Source organism: Rhinichthys klamathensis, unplaced genomic scaffold (assembly GCF_029890125.1).
Source record: "Rhinichthys klamathensis goyatoka isolate OS25496 unplaced genomic scaffold, OSU_Roscu_1.1 h1tg000934l_1, whole genome shotgun sequence".
Classification (NCBI taxonomy): Eukaryota; Metazoa; Chordata; class Actinopteri; order Cypriniformes; family Leuciscidae; genus Rhinichthys; species Rhinichthys klamathensis.
This window is the reverse complement of record NW_026607263.1, coordinates 67506-94444: the sequence shown is the minus strand read 5'-3', so window position 1 is coordinate 94444 and position 26939 is coordinate 67506. Positions and strand designations below refer to the sequence as shown.

Below are 26939 nucleotides of genomic sequence, written 5' to 3'. Positions count from 1 at the left end.
TCCAACGTGACACTCAACAAACCTCGCCAGTTCAGATATGTCATGTGTTCTAGCTCTAGCACACCTGGTGCCGCTAATGAGGCCCTTGATTAATGAGACAGTCAGACTTGTGCTGTTGTGAGGGATTATATTCAGGGGGTTGAATAATTTTGAGACTGCAGAAGTCATTAAAAGTTGCATTATCAGTTGATTTGGGGAACCCACTTGAAACATTTGTTGTGTTGAGATATTTCAATTACTTTTGTTTGATTTGCTGAAAGTCTGTAAATTGTGCCAATAAACCTGATTTGCAATGAATAATTTCGATTACAACTGTAAAACAGACTCAAATGAGTCACTGGTTGTATAAAATGAACGTGGAGCAGTTTTGAGTTGATGTTGAGATCTCTGACTTTGGTGTCCTGGCAAATCTGAGAAGTTTCAATTCAATGCACATTTATTTGTATAGCGCTTTACACAACACACCGTTTCAAAGCAGCTTTACAGAAGTGCATGAGTCCACATTTCAGTTTACAGTAATCTGTTATCAGAGGAGACTGTCTAAGTTATGCATTTCAGAAATGTACATATACATAAATCACAGTTAGCTAAAAATAATAATAATAATTTAAACAATGTAATAATTTAAGGCAGAAACAATGAGCTCATTTAAGTAATGGATAGGCCTACTTGTTTGAAACATTGTTGAAAACGTTTTTTCCAAGTAAATAAAAACGCTGATTTTCTTTTTAACTGGAGAAATTAAGAGGTTAAATTCATTATGTATCAAAAGCAAAATCAGCTTAAATTCCTGTTACATAATTTCCTTTTACCTTCACACCCGCGTGCCCGCGCACATTCACCAGCTGAGGGCTACTAGTTCACCCACGCTTAACTCACTCACTAACTAACCCATGCTGCTCAGTCATGAGTGCGCTCGCCAACTCGAGCTAGAGGACCGTGAACGGGAGGAACCGAGTGTTTGGGTTCGGATCAGAACCGGAAGTGTGTGTGGTTCGAGTGAGTGGATCTTTATCCGCCTGAAAGCGCGAGCATGAGGATTCTGATCGGCCTCGCGTTTCTGCTCCTGCGCGCTCAACTCTCCGAGTCACACCGATGTGAGTAAAACAGCGAACACACACTCTCACACACACACAGATCTGTTTAACACGCGTTTAATGTCACACGGGGATTAAAAGTGTTGTTAGCAGCAGCAACCGTTACTTCAACGAGCCGTTTGTTCAACAGTGTTTACTTTTACTTAACTTTACAATGTTTACCTTTTACCTCAGTTTACACCACAACATAATAGTTACTTTAGTTAATGTGAACTGTGGTGATTTGGTGTTTGTCATAAAAAAACGACAAAGATTCCGAGTCAGATCTCTTATACTGTTGTGGTTTTATATCATAAACAATAACTGGTACTTGGGAGGAAACTATGGTTACCATAGTAATTTTGGTAACGCATGACGTGAATATGATGGCCGTCTTTACTTGTAAGTTGTAATGAAGTCACGCAGTGTTACAATGGTGCAGTGTTTACAAAAGTAAGTAACAGTGTTTCCAAAACGAACTATTTACAACGTAATAATGTTGCAGTGTTTACAAAAGTAACTGTTAGAGTTTTGGGAAAATTATCAGGGTAACACTTTATTTTAAGGTGCTTGTAATAAGCAGTAATTAACAGTTAATAAGACACTTATAAGACCTTATAAGATGCATATAAGCATTAACTAATGATAATAAATAAATTAAATTAAATAATACATTTCTCAAGTATTAATACATTGCACTTTTAGAACAGCCGAACAAACATAAATGGTAACACAAACTCCCAGTCCCTTAAAATTTGACCTTCCCAAGAGGGAGTAGTTTCCCTGATCTCTTCAGGGCCTGGACCTTTAATTAACCCTTATATGAAGTAGTTAATGCTTATATGCATCTTATATGCATCTTATAAGGTCGTATAAGTGTCTTATTAACTGTTAATTACTGCTTATTACAAGCACCTTAAAATAAAGTGTTACCATTATCAGTATTTGTGAAGTAAAAATGTTGCGGCATTTATAAAAGTAACAATGCTGTCAAAATGAACAGTATTTACAAAAGTAACTGTAACAGTGTTGCTAATATTAATACTGTACAGTGTTTCCCAAACTAATTGTATTTACAATGTAACAGTGTAACACTGTTTACAAAAGAAACTGTTACAGTTTTGCCAAAATCAACTGTATTTACAAAGTAAGAATGTAGCAGTGTTTACACAATTAACTTACAATGTCGACAAGATTAACAGTGTTTACAAAAGTAACTGTTACAGTGTTGCCAATATTAATACTGTACAAAGTAAGAATGTAACTGTTTTCAAAACTAATTGTATTTACAATGTAACAGTGTAGCCGTGTTTACAAAAGTAACTATTACAGTTTTGCCCAAATTATCAGTAACAAAGTAAAAATGTAGCCGTTTACAAAAGTAATTGTAGCAGTGTTTCCAAAACGAACTATTTACAACGTAATAATGTTGCAGTGTTTACAAAAGTAACTGTTAGAGTTTTGGCTAAATTATCAGTATTTACGAAGTAAAAATGTTGTGGCATTTATAAAAGTAACAATGTTGTCAAAATGAACAGTATTTATACTAAGTAACAATGTTTACAAGAGTAACTGTTTTGCCAAAATCAACTATTTACAAAGTAAGAATGTAGCCGTGTTTACACAATTAACTCACAATGTCGACAAGATTAACAGCGTTTACAAAAGTAACTGTTACAGTTTTACCCAAATTATCAGTAACAAAATAAAAATGTAGCCGTTTACAAAAGTAATTGTAACAATGTGTCCAAAATCAACTATTTACAAAGTAAGAATGTTGCAGCATTTACAAAAGTAACATGTTCTCAAAATGAACAGCATTTACAAAGTAAGAACGTAGCCGTGTTTACAAACTTAACTTACAATGTGGACGAGATTAACAGTGTTTACAAAAGTAACTGAAACATCATTCTGAAAAGTAATAATAATTATAATCTTCATTTTCTATAGCGCCTTCATCTCAAAGCGCTTCAGGAATAAGAATAAAAGAGAAATACAACTATATAAAAAGAAAAGCATTCATAAAAGTAAATATAAAACATGTTATCAAAACAAATCCAGAATTAAATGGTATAGAAAAAATCGATCTGCCAGCCTGACCGATCAGAAACATGGGCTGATGATGAAGCCCGTGTCAGTCAGACTGAAGCTTTAGCTCGTATTTATTACAGGAATTATGAAAATGTTCTGTTTTGAGGACAAATCTGTCAGCCTGGACCACAACTGGTTTGTTAGGATAGGACAATATCTGTCTGAGACACAACTATTAGAAGATCTGGAGTCTGAAGGTGCAGAAGAATCTAAAGATTGAGAAAATCCTCTTTAAAGTTGTGCATTTATGTTCGTGATTTACTTCATCCACTCACAGAAGTAAATATTTGATATATTTATGATACGATATGTACTAAACATCTTCATTGGAACCAGATCTTTACTTAATATCCTTAATATTTACTTAATTAACCCATATAATGTACTGATGGCTATTGCCACAGATACAGGTGAAACTCGAAAAATGTGAATATCGTGCATTTTGATGTTTATGGCTTACAGCTTATGGAAACCCCAAATTCAAAATCTCAGAAAATTTGAATATTAAATGAAATCAATAAAAAAAAAAAATTTAAATACAGAAATGTCGGCCCCTCTGAAAAGTATAATCATGCATACCGGTATGTATATAGTTAGTTATATACTAAATATATTAGTTTCACCGTTTAATTTGAATTACTGAAATACATGAACTTTTGCACGATATTCTAATTGTTTGAGTTTCACCTGTAGACCCGTGCGACCCGTGACTGCGTGGTGTTGTGGCCCAGGGTCACATTTATCACAGGAATAATGAAAATGTTCTAATGTTGTGTTTTGAGGACATATTTGCACCGTTGTCCATTCCAGTGATGTCTCTGCGTCAGTGAATGTGTGTGTGCTTCATGTCCAGTTCTCGCAGCGCGTCAGGCGTCGGAGTTCCTGCGGCGGCACCGGCGGGCGAACACACTGTTCGAGGAGAGCAAGAAGGGGAACCTGGAGCGCGAGTGTGTGGAGGAGCTGTGCAACAAAGAGGAGGCGCGCGAGATCTTCGAGAACAATCTGGAAACGGTGCGTCAGATCCTCAGATCAATGCGCTGGTGTGTGTGTGTGTGTGTGTGATGCTCACGCTGTTGACTTCGACATTGACCCGTACGCGTGTGTGTGTGTGTGTGTGTGTGTGTGTGTGTGTGTGTGTGTGTGTGTGTGTGTGTGTGTGTGTGTGTGATGCTCACGCTGTTGACTTCGACATTGACCCGTACGCGTGTGTGTGTGTGTGTGTGTGTGTGTGTGTGGAGTGAGTCACTGAGTCAATCAGCTTTATTTATACAGCGCTTTACAGCACACAGTGTGTCACAGAGATAACAGGAGAATAATGCAGCAATGTGTGTGTCCAGAAGAGAATAGCGTCTCAGTCCAGCTTAAGGAAAAACCCGCCTCTTTCACAGGCTTACAACTGTGCTTGATTTTAATGTTGAATTTTCTGATGTAAACTCCCTTTATCATTTGTTTTGCGTTCTTTCTTGTTATTTAGATATTTATCGTGTTGTACAGCACAATGGCCAACTGTTGCTTTTATTGTGCTGTATAAATACAAGTTGATTGAGTCAGTTCAGTGATGGTTCATTTCTGTTGTCAAAAAGTTATTACTTTAGTTCATATATATATATATATATTGAGCCGCTCTGGAGAAACCGTGATGTCATCGTCCAGCTCAGTTCTCATATAATGCTGTCGATGCAGGAGATCAATAATATTGTTGAATATTAAACTGAGAAGCTTTTGCTGCGTATTTTGTCTGTGAATAATCTCATGTTCTTTTAATCTTCCAGGAATATTTCTATCCCAAGTACGTCGGTAAGTCGCCCTCGTTGTTCTTGTGCAAATAAACACTTGTTGTAATCCACATGCGTGTACAGTGTGGAGTCCGGATCTGTGATGTCATCAGGCTCCGCCCCCGAGAATCACGAAACACATTATAAACAAAAATTACACTACATACTTTCAGTGCATATATTAAATGTGTAACACTTTACAATAAGGTTCATTAGTTAACATGGACTAATAATGAACTGTACTTATACAGCATTTATTAATCTTTGTTAATTTCAACTTTTACTAATACATTATTAAAATATTGTTAACATTAGTTACTGCACTGTGAACTAACATGATCAAACAATGAACTGCTGTATTTATATTAACTAACATTAACAAAGATTAATAAATACTGTAACAAATGTATTGCTCATGGTTAGTTTATGTTAGTTAATATGTTAACTAATGAATCTTATAGTAAAGTGTTACCATTAAATGTAATGTTTAAATATTCAAATTTGCATTGTCTAATTAAATATGCACTAATTTGCATACATTTAGACTGAATAAAGGCAGATTCAAAACTCTAGTTTGACATTTTAGAGTTAAAGGTTTTTCCAGAGGGAGTTTTGACAAATAAATCAGAAAATACTGTATTTGCACCATGTTTTTAGAGTTAAATGTTGCATAAACAGGCGAATGATATATGAACAACCCTTCAGAATATAAATATGAATAGATCAGTAAAGTTTGGTGTGTGTGAAGCTGCTGAAGTGGAGATTTCTGACTCACACTCTCCGTCTGTAAAGAGCTTTGAGATCAGATAAACTCTTAAACGTGTGTTTTGGATGTTTTCTCTCACGTTACGGAAGAATAGAGTAAAACTGAGCAGTGAAATCAAACTTCTCCGACACTGATCTGGGATGTGTTTCCTGGACAATCCTCAAACTCACTGATTAACTTCCACACTGTGATGCATCATGGGAGAACGATGCTTCGGGGGAGCGCAGTGTGTGTGTGACTCTTCTCATGTTGTTGTGTGTGTTCAGTGTGTCTGGGATCTCATCGCGTCGGGATCAATAACCCAAACTCGGAAAGGCCCAGGATCCCCCAGGACCTGCGCACCTGTGTCCAAGGTGACCCGACGCTCGCGGATACTCCTGATGATGATGATGATGATGACGTTTGAGCTGAGCTGTGTGTGTGTGTGTGTGTTTCAGAGATCAGTAACCAGTGTCTGCCGCTGCCGTGTTATAAGGAGGGTTACGAGCGCTGTGTGGACGGTCAGGGCAAATACACGTGTGTGTGTAAACCGGGCTGGAGGGGTCAGAACTGTGACCAGGGTGAGTGTGTGTGTGTGTGTGTGTGTGTGTGTGTGTGTGTGTGTGTGTGTGTGTAAACCGGGCTGGAGGGGTCAGAACTTTGACCAGGGTGTGTGTGTGTGTGTGTGTGTGTGTGTGTGTGTGTGTGTGTGTGTGTGTGTGTGTGTGTGTGTAAACCGGGCTGGGATGTCATATAAGTGATGCAAAAGTGTAAATAATGCATGAGTAAACTGCACACTGTTGGTTAAAGCGCCACCTACTGGTTAGTAGCTAGTATGAATAGTATTCTTAAGAAATATAATATCTCATTAATATCTTACAGATATTAATGAGTGTGAAGACCCAGAATTCCCTGCGGGCTGCAGCCAAACGTGCCACAACCTCCCCGGGAGCTTCAGCTGCAGCTGTGAGAAGGGCTTCTACACACACGACAACATCCACTGCAACGGTGAGCGACACGGCACAGGTCAAATGTCACAGGTCCGCACTTCAAAGGTCACATGTCAGGACTGCAAAGGTCACATGTCAGCACTTCAAAGGTCACAGGTCAGCACTTCAAAGGTCACATGTCAGGACTGCAAAGGTCACATGTCAGCACTTCAAAGGTCACAGGTCAGCACTTCAAAGGTCACATGTCAGGACTGCAAAGGTCACATGTCAGCACTTCAAAGGTCACAGGTCAGCACTTCAAAGGTCACAAGTCAGGACTTCAAAGCTCACAAGTCAGCACTTCAAAGGTCACAGGTCAGCAGGTCATAGGTCGTCACAGGTCAGCACTGCACAGGTCAGCACTTCACAGGTCAGCACTTCACAGGTCAGCACTGCACAGGTCAGCACTTCACAGGTCAGCACTGCACAGGTCAGCACTGCACAGGTCAGCACTTCACAGGTCAGCACTGCAAAGGTCACAGGTCAGCACTGCAAAGGTCACATGTCAGGACTGCAAAGGTCACATGTCAGGACTGCAAAGGTCACATGTCAGCACTTCAAAGGTCACAGGTCAGCACTTCAAAGGTCAGCACTTCACAGGTCAGCACTGCAAAGGTCACAGGTCAGCACTGCAAAGGTCACATGTCAGGACTGCAAAGGTCACATGTCAGCACTTCAAAGGTCACAGGTCAGCACTTCAAAGGTCACAAGTCAGGACTTCAAAGCTCACAAGTCAGCACTTCAAAGGTCACAGGTCAGCAGGTCATAGGTCGTCACAGGTCAGCACTGCACAGGTCAGCACTGCACAGGTCAGCACTTCACAGGTCAGCACTGCACAGGTCAGCACTTCACAGGTCAGCACTGCAAAGGTCACAGGTCAGCAGGTCATAGGTCGTCACATGTCAGCACTGCACAGGTCACAGGTCAGCCACTCTTGTAGTTCTCTGCTGTATGGAGGAGTGCAGTGTGCTGGACTGTTTGCTTGCCGTCGGCCAGATGAGTTTGAGCTGTTCCAGGAATTGTGGGATTTTCCTGTAAAGGAGAAACATGATTCCCCTCCAGCTGTGAGGAAACATCCACACACACGCCGAGCGCTTGCAGAATCCGCTGGAAGTCTCATAGGGTCATTATGTAACAGTGTTTTTAAACTGGTAAATCATCAGACGCTGTTTCCCTTTGGCCTGTGAGCTTATCTACAGGACCCACAATGCCGTGCGTGTGTGATCGTGCTGTTTGTGTAGCTACACACACATCTATTACTCTGAAATCTGGACAGTGGAAGTGTGGGAATGATGCAAATTCTCTTCTATGTGAGGTTTGAAACACTAGCGTGTGTGAGAAGCGATTCGTGAGGCTTTAGGTCAGATGTGTGTTTGGATCATTCAGAGTGTGTGTCGATCATGTGACGCGTTTGACCTGATACCGCAGGGTTAATATCCTTCACTGAAACATGTTTGTTGGTGCAGTGTGAATTGGCCTTAATCCTGGTGTGTGTGTGTGTGTGTGTGTGTGTGTGTGTGTGTGTGTGTGTGTGTGTGTGTGTGTGTGTCTCTGTGTGTCTCTCTGTGTGTGTGTGTGTGTGTGTGTATGTGTATGTGTGTGTGTGTCTCTTTGTGTGTGTGTGTGTGTGTGTGTGTGTGTGTCATTGCAGATATCAATGAGTGTGTCCTGTATCCCAGTGTGTGTGTGGAACCGTCTCAATGCATCAACGCTCCGGGGACGTTCGAGTGTCGCTGCCCGCTGGGATACCGCTACAACACAACCTTGCGCGAGTGTGTCGGTGAGACCATAACACACACACACACACACACACACACACACACACACACACACACACACACACACACACACACACACACATTCATCCTCCTAACTGACTGATGTGAAATAATCTAAATTAACCCCTCATCCTTCCCTCACGCTTTGTAACACAGCTTTCCCTCGCGGTCAAAATGACCTGAAGCCCTAAAACTATACTTATTTTTTATGTCCAGAAAGCCTATTTTATTTCATATTGGTTATATTTTTTCTATTTTTAATGCAATTTTTTTGGAGATTTTATATTTTATTTTTTATTTTGTTTACCTTTAAATTACTAGATTTGATCAATAAATAAAAAGTAATGTAAGCACATTCCTCACATTCTTTCAACTTGAATTCAAAATAGCTCTTTTAATTCAGCTCTAAATATCTTACACTGGGATTGTTTGACCTCTTGTGGAATATAATAATAACACATGATATTTCATGCCTCTAGATGGGCTTATAGCTCTATATGGAGCAGAGGAGCTGTTCCGCTGGGTCCTAAAGCCAGTTTCTCTTCAGTGTTCGCTCACACACACATGTACACATTATACAATCATTTATTGGTAAAGTTTTTGCATTTTTAGATTGAATGTTGAGCATTTGTAGGTTTGTCTGTGTGTACTGAAGCATTCCTCACATTCCACTCATTCCTAAGGGGGTCAGATCGACCCGAGAGTGAAGGATTTGTTACTTTTTTAAATGTCAACCACAAAACTCCTTGAATCCATTCAGTTTTTATTGTTTATTCGTGGTTCAAGTGCAACAAATGATGTGCACTCAATTTTGTACATGTTTTGTTTTTTTTAAATCCGGGTCAAAATGACCCGAGGGAAAGATGATTAATAATGTTTCATGCTCACATTCTAAGAAGATTATTAAACAAGTCAAGTCAAGTCACCTTTATTTATATAGCGCTTTTTACAATACAGATTGTATCAAAGCGCTTCACAGTGATAACATGAAAACAATATAACAAAGTTTGTTTCTAAAAGAAATTGCGTCAACGTCCACCTTAAGTAAGGCAGATCAATAATATTATTGAATATTAAATGTTAAATGTCCCCAACTAAGCAAGCCAAAAGCCAAGGCAACAGTGGCAAGGAACCAAAACTCCATCAGGTGACAGAATGGAGAAAAAAACCTTGGGAGAAACCAGACTCAGTCGGGGGGCCAGTTCTCCTCTGGCCAACGAAGGAACAGTGCATGATTCGGGCAGCATTACAAGTCAGATTGGATCGGAACATTTAGAGTATTTTTTGGAAGTCCAAGTATGCACGCCGGTCTTAAGACGAGTTGTTGAGGATCAGTGCCGTCCACCATAGAGAGTCCATATCGCCCGTGTTAAGTCGTCACTTCATAGGCTTTGTGATTGGAGCATCTGAAGTCTCCGTGAGAGGCTGGATACAAACTGGGGCTGACGAATGCCATTTTCTCGGGACTCGCGTCCCGAGATAACAGCAGAAAAGCAAAGGGAAAATAATTAGCGTAGCTGCTGTTCATAATGATGATTTCCATAACACAGGCGTAAATGACAAAACATGAAGACAGTGACTCTTGCGTCCCAAAATCACCCCCCTCCGTCCCCCACTCAACTCAGCCCAGCTTACTGACCTCTACGTCCCTCCTGCTGCCGAGACCTAACCACAATCTCACAATCTCTCCGCAGCCCAACCATACGCGCCAACCCGTTGACTAAGGCTGTCGAGCCCCACTGGTGCGTGAATAGGCAGTTTCAGTGGACAACGGTTCCGTATGGCATACTACCTACCGCAACACAATATCTGCCCAACCACCCGTCATTCACGCAATATACACAGGAACGTAATGACTGCAAATACTATGCAACCTATACAGATAACCTACAGTCTCTTCAAGTTTTATAGTATTAAATGCATTTGATCTGATTCAGCAGTATTATAAAAGGTAAGCATTATGTAAATGCTTGGCTAAAAAGATGCGTCTTTAATCTAGTTTTAAACTGGGACAGCGAGTCTGAGCCTCGAACAATAACAGGAAGGCTATTCCAGAGTTTAGGAGCTAAATGTGAGAACGCCCTCCCTCCTTTAGTGGACTTAGATATCCTAGGAATGACTAGAAGCCTCGAATTTAGTGATCTTAAAGAACGCGATGGATTGTAGGGCGATAGAAGGTCCATTAAATACACAGGAGCTAAACCATTTAGGGCTTTATAGGTCAGTAATAGTACTTTGTAATTGATACGGAACTTGATAGGTAACCAGTGTAGAGATGATAAAATTGGTGTTATATGATCATATTTTCTTGACCTAGTAAGAACTCTAGCGGCTGCATTTTGCACTAACTGTAGCTTGTTTATTGAGGATGCAGGACAACCGGCTAATAAAGCATTACAGTAATCTAGTCTCGAGGTCATGAATGCATGAACTAACTTTTCTGCATCGGAAACAGATAGCATGTTACGTAATTTAGCAATGTTTCTAAGATGGAAAAAGGCTGTTCTTGTAACATATGAAATATGATTTTCGAAAGACAAGTTGTGGTCTAGTATAACTCCCAGATCTTTTACTGTAGAGGATAAAGTAACAGGACATCCTTCTATATTAAAGTTGTATTGTAAGTGGTTTTGTGGATAGTTTTTTGGACCAACAAGTAATACCTCCGTTTTATCTGGATTTAGTAGCAGGAAATTATGCGTCATCCAGCATTTTATATCTTTAAGACACTCTGTCAATTTTGATGAGTTAGTGTTTTCATCTGGCCGTGATGAAATATATAATTGAGTGTCATCAGCATAACAGTGGAAATTAATTCCATGTTTTCTTATAATATTACCAAGTGGCAGCATATATATTGAGAATAGCAGAGGGCCTAACACCGATCCTTGCGGCACTCCATAGTCTACTGACGTTATCTTCGATTTTTCCCCATTTAAACAAACAAAATGGTAACGGTCTGATAAATACGATCTGAACCAGCTTAATGCCTGTCCCTGAACACCAGTGTAGTTTTGTAGTCGATCCAGGAGTATTTTATGATCTATAGTGTCGAACGCAGCACTAAGATCGAGTAGAACTAATATTGAGATACAGCCTTGGTCAGAAGCTAAAAGTAAATCATTTGTAATTTTAACTAGCGCAGTTTCTGTGCTATGATGCGGTCTGAATCCTGACTGGAATTTTTCATAGATCTCATTTTCTTGCATGAAAGAGCACAATTGAGCGGACACAGTCTTTTCTAGTATTTTAGACATAAATGGAAGATTTGAAATCGGTCTGTAATTTGCTAAGTTATTTGGATCTAATTGCGGTTTCTTAATGAGAGGTTTTATTACTGCCAGCTTGAATATTTTTGGAACATGACCTAAAGATAAAGACGAGTTAATAATATTAAGAAGAGGCTCTTCCACTACAGGTAACACTTCTTTCAGTAGTTTAGTGGGTATTTGATCTAATAAACATGTTGTTGGTTTAGATGCAATGATAAGTTTATTTAGCTCTTCCTGTCCTATAGTTGTAAAGCGGTGTAGTTGTTCTTGAGGGGCGATAATTGAGGCTGAATCATAAGAGACCATAGAGGATTGTACATTTACAATTGTGTTTCGGATGCTTTCTATTTTCTCATTGAAGTAGTTCATAAAATCATTACAGCTATACTGTAACGGAATATTTTGCTCGGGTGATGTCTGTTTATTTGTTAGTCTAGCCACGGTGTTAAATAAAAACCTTGGATTATTTTGGTTATTTTCTATTAGTTTGCGGAGATGCTCAGCCCTGGCTGTTTTTAGAGCTTTTTTATAACGTGACACACTGTCTTTCCACGCGATTCTAAAGACCTCTAAATTAGTTTGTTTCCATTTACGCTCTAGGTTACGAGTTTCTCTCTTGATATCATGCGTAACACTGTTGTACCATGGTGCTTTAGTTTTCTCTCTAACCTTTTTTGATCTAATTGGTGCAACAATATCTAATGTACTAGAGAAAATGGTGCTCAAACTGCTAGTCATTTCCTCTAGTTCATCTGTTTGTTTGGGTTCTCTGAGCAGCTGAGATAGATCAGGTAAGCTATTTGAGAATCTATCTATAGTGGTCGGAAGGATTGTTCTACCTGGTCTATAACGCGGCGCAACATGACAAATTTCAGCAGTGCGTATTATACAAGTTACCATGTGATGATCGGTGAGATCGTCACTTTGCGGTATAATATCTATATCGGTTAGATTGGTTCCATATGATATTCCATATAAACACCTGATAATATTAACCCAATGTTACGGTTCAGAACGTGCCGGGAATCAAGCTTTGCTTCAGGACGAGCTCTGATGTTTAACGCTGATGCTGAGTGAGTGCTGTTTTCTGCCAGACGTGGACGAGTGTGAGCAGGAGGCGTGTGAAGGCGAGTGTGTGAACAGCGCCGGGAGCTTCTCGTGTCACTGCGACGGGCGTAAGGGAGTGAAGCTGGCGCGGGACGGCCGTGTGTGTGAGGAGATCCCGCAGTGTCTGGATCTGTACGATCACAAGCACGAAGAGATGCTGTATCTGGGAGAGCAGTTCTCCGGCGTTCCTGTCATTTACCTGCGCTTCCGTCTGCAGGCCGACGCCAGGTGCGACACACACATGATCTCAGCGACACACACATGATCTCAGCGACACACACATGATCTCAGCGACACACACATGATCTCAGCGACACACACATGATCTCAGCGACACACACATGATCTCAGCGACACACACATGATCTCAGCGACACACACATGATCTCAGCGACACACACTTGACCTCAGCGACACACACATGACCTCAGCGACACACACATGATCTCAGCGACACACACATGACCTCAGCGACACACACATGACCTCAGCGACACACACATGACCTCAGCGACACACACATGATCTCAGCGACACACACATGATCTCAGCGACACACACATGATCTCAGCGACACACACTTGACCTCAGCGACACACACATGACCTCAGCGACACACGCATGACCTCAGCGACACACACATGACCTCAGCGACACACACATGACCTCAGCGACACACGCATGATCTCAGCGACACACACATGACCTCAGCGACACACACATGACCTCAGCGACACACACATGACCTCAGCGACACACACATGACCTCAGCGACACACGCATGATCTCAGCGACACACGCATGATCTCAGCGACACACACATGACCTCAGCGACACACACATGACCTCAGCGACACACGCATGACCTCAGCGACACACGCATGATCTCAGCGACACACACATGATCTCAGCGACACACACATGACCTCAGCGACACACGCATGATCTCAGCGACACACACATGATCTCAGCGACACACACATGATCTCAGCGACACACACATGATCTCAGCGACACACGCATGACCTCAGCGACACACGCATGACCTCAGCGACACACGCATGATCTCAGCGACACACGCATGACCTCAGCGACACACGCATGACCTCAGCGACACACGCATGATCTCAGCGACACACGCATGATCTCAGCGACACACGCATGACCTCAGCGACACACGCATGACCTCAGCGACACACGCATGACCTCAGCGACATACGCATGATCTCAGCGACACACACATGACCTCAGCGACACACACATGACCTCAGCGACACACGCATGACCTCAGCGACACACCCATGATCTCAGCGACACACACATGACCTCAGCGACACACACATGACCTCAGCGACACACGCATGACCTCAGCGACACACACATGACCTCAGCGACACACACATGATCTCAGCGACACACACATGACCTCAGCGACACACACATGACCTCAGCGACACACGCATGACCTCAGCGACACACGCATGATCTCAGCGACACACACATGACCTCAGCGACACACACATGACCTCAGCGACACACGCATGACCTCAGCGACACACACATGACCTCAGCGACACACGCATGACCTCAGCGACACACGCATGACCTCAGCGACACACACATGACCTCAGCGACACACGCATGACCTCAGCGACACACTCATGACCTCAGCGACACACACATGACCTCAGCGACACACGCATGACCTCAGCGACACACGCATGACCTCAGCGACACACACATGACCTCAGCGACACACACATGACCTCAGCGACACACACATGATCTCACCGGCACACGCATGACCTCAGCGACACACACATGATCTCAGCGACACACGCATGACCTCAGCGACACACGCATGATCTCAGCGACACACACATGACCTCAGCGACACACACATGATCTCACCGACACACACATGACCTCAGCGACACACACATGATCTCACCGACACACGCATGACCTCAGCGACACACACATGACCTCAGCGACACACACGACCTCAGCGACACACACATGACCTCAGCGACACACACGACCTCAGCAACACACACATGATCTCAGCGACACACACATGATCTCAGCGACACACACATGATCTCAGCGACACACACATGACCTCAGCGACACACACATGACCTCAGTGACACACACATGACCTCAGCGACACACGCATGATCTCAGCGACACACACATGACCTCAGCGACACACACATGACCTCAGCGACACACACATGACCTCAGCGACACACACATGACCTCAGCGACACACACATGATCTCAGCGACACACACATGACCTCAGCGACACACACATGACCTCAGCGACACACACATGACCTCAGCGACACACGCATGACCTCAGCGACACACACATGATCTCACCGACACACGCATGACCTCAGCGACACACGCATGACCTCAGCGACACACGCATGATCTCAGCGACACACGCATGACCTCAGCGACACACACATGACCTCAGCGACACACGCATGACCTCAGCGACACACACATGACCTCAGCGACACACACATGACCTCAGCGACACACACATGATCTCAGCGACACACACATGATCTCAGCGACACACACGACCTCAGCGACACACACATGATCTCAGCGACACACGCATGATCTCAGCGACACACGCATGATCTCAGCGACACACACATGATCTCAGCGACACACACATGATCTCAGCGACACACACATGATCTCAGCGACACACACGACCTCAGCGACACACACATGATCTCAGCGACACACGCATGACCTCAGCGACACACGCATGATCTCAGCGACACACACATGATCTCAGCGACACACACATGACCTCAGCGACACACACATGACCTCAGCGACACACACATGATCTCACCGACACACGCATGACCTCAGCGACACACACATGACCTCAGCGACACACACATGACCTCAGCGACACACACATGACCTCAGCGACACACGCATGACCTCAGCGACACACACATGATCTCAGCGATACACACATGATCTCAGCGACACACGCATGACCTCAGCGACACACACATGATCTCAGCAACACACACATGACCTCAGCGACACACACATGATCTCAGCGACACACGCATGACCTCAGCGACACACACATGATCTCAGCGACACACACATGATCTCAGCGACACACGCATGATCTCAGCGACACACGCATGACCTCAGCGACACACACATGATCTCAGCGACACACACATGACCTCAGCGACACACACATGACCTCAGCGACACACACATGATCTCACCGACACACGCATGACCTCAGCGACACACACATGACCTCAGCGACACACACATGACCTCAGCGACACACACATGACCTCAGCGACACACGCATGACCTCAGCGACACACACATGATCTCAGCGACACACACATGACCTCAGCGACACACACATGACCTCAGCGACACACGCATGATCTCAGCGACACACGCATGACCTCAGCGACACACACATGATCTCAGCGACACACACATGACCTCAGCGACACACACATGACCTCAGCGACACACACATGATCTCACCGACACACGCATGACCTCAGCGACACACACATGACCTCAGCGACACACACATGACCTCAGCGACACACACATGACCTCAGCGACACACGCATGACCTCAGCGACACACACATGATCTCAGCGACACACACATGACCTCAGCGACACACACATGACCTCAGCGACACACACATGATCTCACTGACACACGCATGACCTCAGCGACACACACATGATCTCACCGACAGATGTTGTTTATGCTCAAACAGCAACATTACACACTAACTACAGCTAGAAAAGTGAAATCATAATCAACCACCTCTTTAACTCCTCCTGAACATCGCTTCCTCAAGGCTCATCTGTTTTTATATTCCAGCCTTATTCTGATGAAACGTCTCTTTAAGAAGAAGGGCGTCTGGTTCCTCATGAGTGTGTCGTGTTGTCATTGCTAACGCAGGTTTGCGGCCGAGTTTGACTTCCGCACGTTTGACCCTGAGGGAGTGATCCTGTACGCCGAGTCTTCGCCGGACTCCTGGCTGATGCTGGGTCTGCGGAGCGGCCGCATCGAGGTCCAGTTCAAGAACCAGCACTCCGTCAAGATGACCAGCGGAGGAAAAGCCATCAACGACGGGCAGTGGCACGTGGTGCGTTCAGGACACATCATCATACATCATATCTGATATACACTCTCAACTTTCTGTTTCTGAAAGAGTCTCTTCTGCTCATCAAAGCTGCGTTTATTTGATTAAAAACACAGTAAAACAGTGAAATATTATTCTAATGTAAATCATCTGTTTTCTATGTGAATATCTAGTAAAGTGTCATTCATTCCTGTGGTCAAAGCTGAATTTTCAGCATCATTACTCCAGTCTTCAGTGTCACATGATCCTTCAGAAATCACTCTAAAAAGATTTGATGCTCAAGAATCACATTTATGAGTATTATCGATATAAGATCATTTATTTCTTTATAAAAACTAGGGGTGTGACGATACACTTACATACACGATTATACACGATTATTTTGGTAATCGAGTTAGTCGATTATTTTTACGATTAATTGGATTTTTTGTGGTACTAATAATAGACCTAAGTGAACAATGACCTTTAAATTGACTTAAAATACATATTAACAATGAGGCAGTAAAAATAGGTTCAAATAAAGTCTCTAAAGCGAGTAATCATATGGTTTTATTGAAGAACACTTAAAATACATAAACTTATGTACATGACGTATTATAACAAATGCCTGGTGATTGTTGTTGTTACACATTACAGCAGATCTAACCCATCTTTAATATCGGCATAACAACATTTATTTCCAGTGTCCACTTAATCTTTCATATTTGGTCACTTGTTTACAGTAGAAATGCTGCAGACACTGTCATTGCTTGAACAAGAGCATGTGCACATCAAGACATGCAAACTCAGTGCTTTTATTCTGAAAACTATTTGCATATTTATAAATGATTTGCGCTACAAGTTTTGCGTTTCCAGACGAACGTTATTAATTAAGCAACCGAAACTCACAGCGTGTGCAGATGTGCTGAGACGCTCCATGTTAACGATAACAGAGCAACACTTCGCTGTGAAACACAAAGCCCGTCAGTCTTCATATGCGTTCCCAAATACACATTATTAGGACAAAAACAAATAAAATCAGAGACTGAGTTCATGTGGAGCTTCATTTACTGTGAACACAGAAGAAACACATAACCTGCACACATGTAAACCATTATTCACTCTTGATTTATTTATCATAAGCAGTAAAATACAGAACCGTACACTCCATCATGCTGATACCACGAGACCGCTTTTCAACGCTCGATTGTCATGTTTGGTGTCATGTTTCACCCCTAATGAAAGCTCTTGCTCGCTGTAGATCTCGGTGGAGGAGCTGATGGGAAGCGTGAGTGTGAAGATCAGTAAAGAGGCCGTCATGAGCATCAACAGCCCTGAGCGTCTCTTCACACCCGTCAACGACAAGCTGGAGACCAAGCTGTACATCGCCGGCCTGCCCAATCGCAACGAGAGCCTCATCAAGCCGGCAAGTGCTCACTAGCGCCCCTCAGTCAGGGCGGTGCAACTACACCTTCAGACAGTCCGTTCACAAACTTCACTAATCAAAAGTGAACGCGCTCCAACCTGTTGATCTGTGGTGTTCAGGGTTTGAAATTAACACCCGGTAACAAATGCGTGTGATAATCAGCTGTGGCGGGAAGCGCTGGTGAATCACGAGCCAATTTGGCGTGTTATTATTATGTTTACTCAGTTTGCTGGGAAGTTTGTGTAAGACAAATCTGTGCTAATACTCGAGAGTCCTCATGATATATTAAACACAGTGTATTGCACAGAACCTGCTCACTCGAACACACACGTCACTACACCACAGATAACGGCACGCTTGTGCATTTGCACTGAAGCAACAGCGAAGATTAAACAGCATTCGGTGAACAGAACAGACATTGTTATTTTCCAACATCCGACATGTTTTGATGTTCTTTGTTCTGTGTTGATCTGTGCACCTAAAACACATTTATGGTGAAAATGATGAGGATGAAAGAGGAAGAGGAGATGCTGGATGACAGGATTTAGTTTGATAAAATAGTAATTTTATTATATATATATATATATATATATTTTTGCTTTTACTTAGTTAATCTGGTCCATTTATTAACTATTTTGGCTAGTAGAAGTTCTGAATGGCCGGTAACCTAAAACTTTAGTAGCCAAATTGTCCGGCGGTGAGTGATAGAGTTAGTTCCTAACCCTGCCGGTGTTGGTGTGTTTTGTGCTTGCGATGTTCATTCTCCTCGTCTGGATGTGCATCAGATCAACCCGAGGCTGGACGCCTGCATCCGCGGATGGGATCTGATGAATCAGGGAGCGTCGGGAGTGAAAGAGGTGATTCAGGAGAAGGAGAGCAAGCACTGTTACGTGTTCGTGGAGAAGGGCTCGTTCTTCAGCGGCGGAGGCCTGGCGCTCTTCAACATCGACTACAGTCAGTCTCTCCTTCCTCACACACACACACCGCTACAGGCCGCTTCAGCGTGAGCCTCGCAGAAAACTGTTCGAACCCGCTTATATTTCTGCACTTTGCATCAGTCACACATCAGGTTCACAGTGATAAACTGGAAAATGATGCAACAAATTCAATAACGATTTCAGTGTTACAAAGTGCATCAGTTAGGAAACTAATTCAATTCAGTTCCATGTTGATTTAATTCAGTTCAATAACCGTTTCAATGTGGCAAAATTCCATAATTATGAAACTAATTCAAAGCTCTACAGAAGACGATAGTGTCATACATACACTTGCATGGATAATTGAATAAGTGGCGGTCTAACTCTTCTCGGCGTTGCAGACGGAAGCGATCAGTGGACGGTGGATGTCGTGATGAGCATCCGTCCCTCCAGCAGCACCGGTGTATTATTCGCCCTGGTTACCAACAACACTGTCCCTCTCTCCGTCGCCGTGGTAACACGGGGGCCCGTCGATGCGGTAAGCTCCTCCTCCGCTGACATCACATCCTGTCGAAGTCTCCACACACGCTACACACACATACACGTGAGGTGCGTCCGAAATCGAGTACTTGTGCACTATTCTATGCTATTTTGTAGTATAAATAGTACATACATAGTGCATAAGTCCATAGTACATAAGTGCAGAAGTGCATGGTGCATAAGTGTATAAGTACATAGTGTATAAGTACATAGTGTATAAGTACATATATAGTGCATAAGTGCAGAAGTGCATGGTGCATAAGTGTATAAGTACATAGTGTATAAGTACATAGTGTATAAGTACATATATAGTGCATAAGTGCATAAGTAGATACTGCATAAGTACATACATAGTGCATAAGTACATACATAGTGCATAAGTACATAGTGTATAAGTGTATAAATACATACATACTGCATAAGTACATACATAGTGCATAAGTACATAAATGCATGGTGCATAAGTGTATATGTACATAGTGCATACCTGTCAAGTATCCCGTTTTGGCCGGGAAAGTCCCGTATTTAACCCTTCTTTCCCGCCGTCCTCCCGTATTAGGATTTTCCCGTAAATCTCCCGTATTTTAACCTGCGTTATTGAAAAATAATAATACCCCGGGCGGAGTAAAAAAAAAAACAAAAAAACATTCCCAATCTGAGCTCTGTCACTAGCCTCGCGATAACTAACGTTACAGGTACTGTAGGTGGCAGTTGTCGCGATAGTGTGTGAGGTCAGATGATGAGTGACAACGCGGGGGAAACCGGGGGGGGGAACAAAAAACAAACAAAAACAGAGACGGATGATGGACGCTATGACAGAGCAAGGTACTCCTGCCAAAAAACCAAAACCCTCATGTACTAAATACCGCGATCAATGGGATAGCGAATTTACTTTTCTGAAGAGGAGCAGGGGACTGACAGTCACGCGTTTTGTAACTGCGACTTTAGCATCTCACACGGGGAAGGAATGATGTATGTCAGCACGAGAAAGGGTGTTTAGCATGGTACGAAAGATTGTTACAGAGAATAGGATGACGTTAGACAACACAGAACTGTTTGCTCTACTCTCATGTAAAATTAACCACTCTGGCCCAGCCCACAAATACACTCCTTCCAAAACAGTTAAAGTCTGCAACAAATTTGTTCAATAACTCACTAAAAGAGTAAAGAAAAGTTATGTGAAATGAAAAGAAAAACTGCAAATGAAAAGAAAAACTGTGAAAGAAAAGCAATATGAAATGAAAATAATGTGTGGAATGAAAATAAAATGTAAATGTAAAGACAAGCAATGTTAAATGAACAGAAAATATGCAATTAAGCCTTTAAATAAATGCTCTGAATACCTAATGTTACCATACATAGGCCTATTAAGACAGGTGTTATAGCCTAAATGAAAAACACACACACACATATATATATATATATATATGTGTGTGTGTGTGTGTGTGTGTGTGTGTGTGTGTGTGTGTGTGTGTGTGTGTGTGTTTTCATTTAGACTATAACACCTGTCTTAAAATGTAAGGGATACTGGAGCTTGGTTGGGGTGGTGGGACTGCTCGCAGTGGGCGGCGGAAAATTTCCCTTATTTTCAAATCCAAAACTTGACAGGTATGACATAGTGTATATGTACATAGTGTATATGTACATAGTGTATAAGTACATAGTGTATAAGTACATATATAGTGCATAAGTAGATACTGCATAAGTACATACATAGTGCATAAGTACATACATAGTGCATAAGTACATACATAGTGCATAAGTACATAGTGCATAAGTGTATAAATACATACATACTGGATAAGTACATACATAGTGCATAAGTACATAAATGCATGGTGCATAAGTGTATATGTACATAGTGTATAAGTACATAGTGTATAAGTACATATGCACTTATGCACTATATATGTACTTATACACGATGTACTTATACACTATGTACATATACACTATGTACATATACACTTATGCACCATGCATTTATGTACTTATGCACTATGTATGTACTTATCCAGTATGTATGTATTTATACACTTATGCACTATGTACATATACACTATGTACATATACATATGTATGTATTTATGCAGTATCTACTTATGCACTATATATGTACTTATACACTAAGTAGATACTGCATAAATACATACATAGTGCATAAGTCCATAGTACATAAGTGCAGAAGTGCATGGTGCATAAGTGTATATGTACATAGTGTATAAGTACATATATAGTGCATAAGTGCATAAGTAGATACTGCATAAGTACATACATAGTGCATAAGTACATACTGCATAAGTACATACATAGTGCATAAGTACATAGTGTATATTAGGGGTGGAACGGTACATGTATTCGTATCGAACCGAAACGGTACGGGCGTCACGGTTCGGTGCACGAATTTACACGGAGAATACACGGTATAAAAATAAATAAAACTCGCGTGAAAATTAATTAATGTAATGCGGAACTACCGTTAGATACGCGGGTTCTTTAGGGACACATAATCTGTAGCATCGGCTCTGAACGCGCGTTCACTTCAAACGTTGGCTTTATACGCGTGTCCTATTGCTTTGGACTAGCGGCGAACTAGACGCGAATTTAACGCTCTATTCGCGTTTGGTGTGACCGCATAATGAACAGGCTGCGATGTCAAGATTGCAATGCTGGAGTGTGTGTGTTTGTGTGTGTGTGTGTGAGAGAGAGAGGCGCGGCCGCGATCGAACAGTGGAAACATAAAAAACATACTCCGTCATTTTGTTCATACAGATCATTAAACCTGCAAAGTGTTTACTTATATTTGTGTACACTCGCAATAAAACACAACATTGTGCTTTTGTCACACTGTAAACTCTTGTCAAACTGTAACCTACAACTGTCACCCAACCAAAATCTCTCTCTCTCTCTCTCTCTCTCTCTCTCTCTCTCTCTCTCTCTCTCTCTCTCTCTCTCTCTCACACACACACACACACACACTGTTTTAAAAGCAAAACATATTTATCCAACTCCATTTCAAAACAGTCTGTGGGTCCCATCTTTTGGACATTCATCGCATTGGTTTTCATTTCTTGTCCTCGGAGTGCTAATCTCACACATTCTACATTGATTAAAAAAGAAAATCGAATGCGTTATTAATGGTAGTATTATTTTATACAGAAATCAATTATTTATAATTCAGATGAGAATAATGTTACATTGTTAATTAATAATGTTAATTAAAATTAAGGAAAACAAATATATTGATCTGAAATATAGCAAATTAATTTTAAATTAATTCAGGTACAATTACCAAACATATCGCAAGGTCTTTTTGTCTTTTTATTAATTTAATTAATAAACGAATTATATAAAACTATTGTCAGTGCACTACAAATAAACTGGTTCTATGCCTTTATTAATAAAACTTATTTAAAAAATACAATGCCTTCTGCATTTTTGTTTTGCTTTTCCCTCCATTGTACCGAAATCGTACCGAACCGTGACGTCTGAACCGAGGTATGAACCGAACCGTGACTTCTGTGTACCGTTCCACCCCTAGTGTATAGGTATATACATAGTGCATAAGTGTATAAGTGCATAAGTGTATAAGTACATACATACTGTATAAGTGCACAGTGTATAGAGCGTGATTTGTGACACACTCGCGCTCTGGTGTTGCAGGACCTGCAGGTGTTTGTGGACGGGGTGTGTGTGGCGACTCTACAGTCTCTGATGCTCTGCTATCCGGATCGTCTACTCGTGGAGCTGAGAGTGTCAGCTGATGTTCTCCTCCTCTCAGCGAACTCCTCCAGCGTGACCTACAGTGACCCCGTGACCCTGAGCGAAGCCCTAGCCAAGCTCGACCGCGCCATGCAGCGACACGTCCACACTTACATCGGAGGACTTCCAGGTCAGGCAGCGACTTCACTTCCTGTTTCAACCCGACTGAGCAGAACACTGTTTATAAAGCTGACTTGCCAATAGATGCTCACTAATATAATGATAAATCCATGCTGAAGCTCGCAACGCGAAGGTCAAGGGTTCGATTCCCAGGGAATGCATGAACTGATAGAAAATGTAAGTCGCTTTGGATAAAAGCCTCTGTCAGATGCATTAATGTAAGTGCAAACACTAATATATATTTACTTTTACAAGGGAACTAGTCGTTTGTTCCCTTATGCTAGTCCTCCTAGTGAAGCGCTGAAACCTCAAACACTGAGTATGAGTTATTATTAGCGTTTTTGATCCATAATAGTGTTTTGCTTTGTAATTTTCTCTCTTAGTAGTTACTTTACGAACTAAACTATATTAAACTGATTTTTTTTTTCAGCTACTTGCCAAGGCAACATTTTTCATTTTTATTTAAAGTTGAAATACTTAAATAACAAAAACTGAAATAAATTTTAAAAAATATATAGACGTAAAAATTATATTCTTAATAATAAAAATGACTAAAACACACAAAAAAAATTTAATTAAAGCTAAAAGTGAAAACAAAATATTTACTTTTTTTAAATATACTGAAGATGTAAAACATGATGTAATAAAATAACTAAAACTGAAATAAAAAATTAATAAAAACTATATAGACATATTTAAAATAATAATAAAAATGACAAAAACACAACAAAATGACTAAAACTAAAAATTAAAGTGAAAACATTTTCTTTTTTAAATGTACTAAAATGATGTACTAAAATAACTAAAACTGGAATAAAATTGAATAAAAACTATATAGAATTTTTTTTTTTTAATGAATAAAAATCACAAAAACAAATAAATAAATAAAACACACTTGAGTTAATCACAGTAAGTGTTAAAGTGGAGTACAGTATCTGTGCTGACGCAAACACTCCTTCAGTTCCTGACATCTGATCCTCTTTATCGGGACTTTAAGTCAATGCGTTCATCAATACTGGTGATCTGGTGGAGATGAAGCTGGCGAATCCTCCAGTCCGACGCCTGAGGAGCAGAACGCCATTCCCATCGACCGGGTCCGTCTCCAAACATTAAAGACAGGAGATGTTCTGTTCTAATCAATGCATGCTTTAAACCAGCATGATAGTGGCGTTACACTGGTCTTCTCCTCTATTGTGTCGTATATCGAGTGTAACGCTTCTGGAACAAGAACACATGTGGGCGGGGCTTGATTGTGTCTGTGGGGAATTGATTGGATGGTTGTGGTTTGCTATTGGCTGATCTCCTGTGAGTGACAGGTTAAAGCCCCGCCCTCGTCATCAGAGAAGAGAAGAGATGCTGCGAGAGGAACTGATTCTCATTCAAGATTATTAACACAATAATGATGTGTGTGTGTGTGTGTGTGTGCAGATCTCCCAGTGTCCATCACTCCGATCTCCGCGTTCTTCCACGGCTGTCTGGAGATCAGTGTGAACGGGCGACAGCTGGACTTCGACGAGGCTGTTAGTAAAGACAACAGCATCAAGTCTCACTCCTGCCCCCCCGTTTCTGCCCCGGACACGCCCCAGTAGACAGGAAGTGACATCACAGCCTCACGCAGGGACATGTGACACGCCATCCACCCAATCACAGCCACAGTAGACAGGAAGTGACATCACAGCCTCACGCAGGGACATCAAACACAAACCCGCCCTGATTCTGGGTTCAGCATGACATCATGTCCTGTGATGTTTCTGTGTATTTTAAACGCGTGTTTTAATTGATCCGCTCATTAGTGTGAACGAGCCTCTGTTTACACATGCGACAGACATTCGTCCTGATGGTTGTAGTGTTATTATTATTATTATTATTATTATGATTCCTGACCTGTCAGCTGTGTGTGTGTGTGTGTGTGTGTGTAATCAGTATAGAGCTGTCAGTTTGTGTATCTTGTATATAACACTAATTTTAACGTGATGTGAATATGTTTAGCTGGATATTGAACACTAGTGCTGCATTAATTGTTGGAATAAAACATGAAATGATAAAAATTGAATAAATAAAAAACTAAACATGAAATGCTGCATGTCGTCGTCATCATGGAAAGTAAAATCCCACTTTAGACATGAATGAGAACAGTTCATGAACTAACAATGAACAGTTGTATCTTTACTAACATTCACTAACAATGAGAAATACAGTATTTAATAATCTTTAAATACTGTGACGCATGTATTTCTCATTGTTAGTGAATGTTAGTAAAGATACAACTGTTCATTGTTAGTTCAGGTCCATTAAACATGAACAGATACGACTTGATTTCCATTAAAGCAATACGCCCCTTCTCTAGAAGTGTTTTTAGTTTCAGTTAACTAATGTTAATAAATGAGAACTTATTGTAAAGTGTTACTAAATTTGTGATTTTCTCAGGGGAAAATAAAAGCATTGAAATATATTTTTCCCATCACCATGTCCCTTTAGGAGCTGTGTGTGTGTGTGTGTGTGTGTAACAGGAGAGTCTGCTGGAGAAAAGAGAAGGAGACAGAGCTCGTAATAAAACAAGAATCAACATCACCTCGTGTGTGTGTGTGTGTGTGTGTGTGTGTGTGTAACAGAGGAGAGTCTGCTGGAGAAAAGAGAACGAGACAGAGCTCGTAATAAAACAAGAATCAACATCAGCTCGTGTGTGTGTGTGTGTGTGTGTGTGTGTGTGTGTGTGTGTGTGTGTGTGTGTGTGTGTGTGTGTTCAGGAGAAGGAGGGGTTCGGACTGTAAAGCGCTGTGGAGATGATGGTGTTTATTACTCTACAGGAGAGGAAGTGTTTTATTGAACAGATAAACTCATATTTCCCTGTACAGATTCTCTGTGGAGATCAGTTCATTATGGTGGGTGTGCTGGAGATTATTCTTAAGGAAGTATTGTGTTAATAATGTGTAAAACTACAGTAACATCTTCAGAGAGTCAGCTTCAGATCTAAACGCGTTATTTCTCTAGTTGTGAATGTTTTCTGAGCAGAAGGATAATCAATAATCATATTCAGCCGAAGCACAACCACAACAGTCCTTTCGCTAAATACACACAGTTTTGTTTTTTACCACTAGAGGGACAAAAGAAACATGTTCCTTTAACTTCAGGTCAGTCTTTTTGTGAGTGTAACCTCACTTTAAAAGAAAAGCTTGTCCA

At 41.6% G+C, this 26939-nt stretch overlaps 1 protein-coding gene across 1 annotated transcript; it reads left to right on the top strand.

Moving 5' to 3' along the window:
* The first annotated feature begins 881 nt into the window (after positions 1-881).
* Positions 882-25835, top strand: pros1 (protein S). The gene is made up of 14 exons (XM_056244163.1): positions 882-1097; positions 4021-4178; positions 4940-4964; positions 5975-6061; positions 6146-6268; positions 6570-6695; positions 8328-8456; positions 12821-13061; positions 16832-17018; positions 18256-18420; positions 19206-19374; positions 19739-19875; positions 23541-23769; positions 25188-25835. The coding sequence occupies exons 1-14, from the start codon at positions 1034-1036 to the stop codon at positions 25346-25348; spliced, it is 2001 nt and encodes a 666-aa protein (XP_056100138.1). The 5' UTR covers positions 882-1033; the 3' UTR covers positions 25349-25835.
* The last annotated feature ends 1104 nt before the right edge of the window (positions 25836-26939 follow it).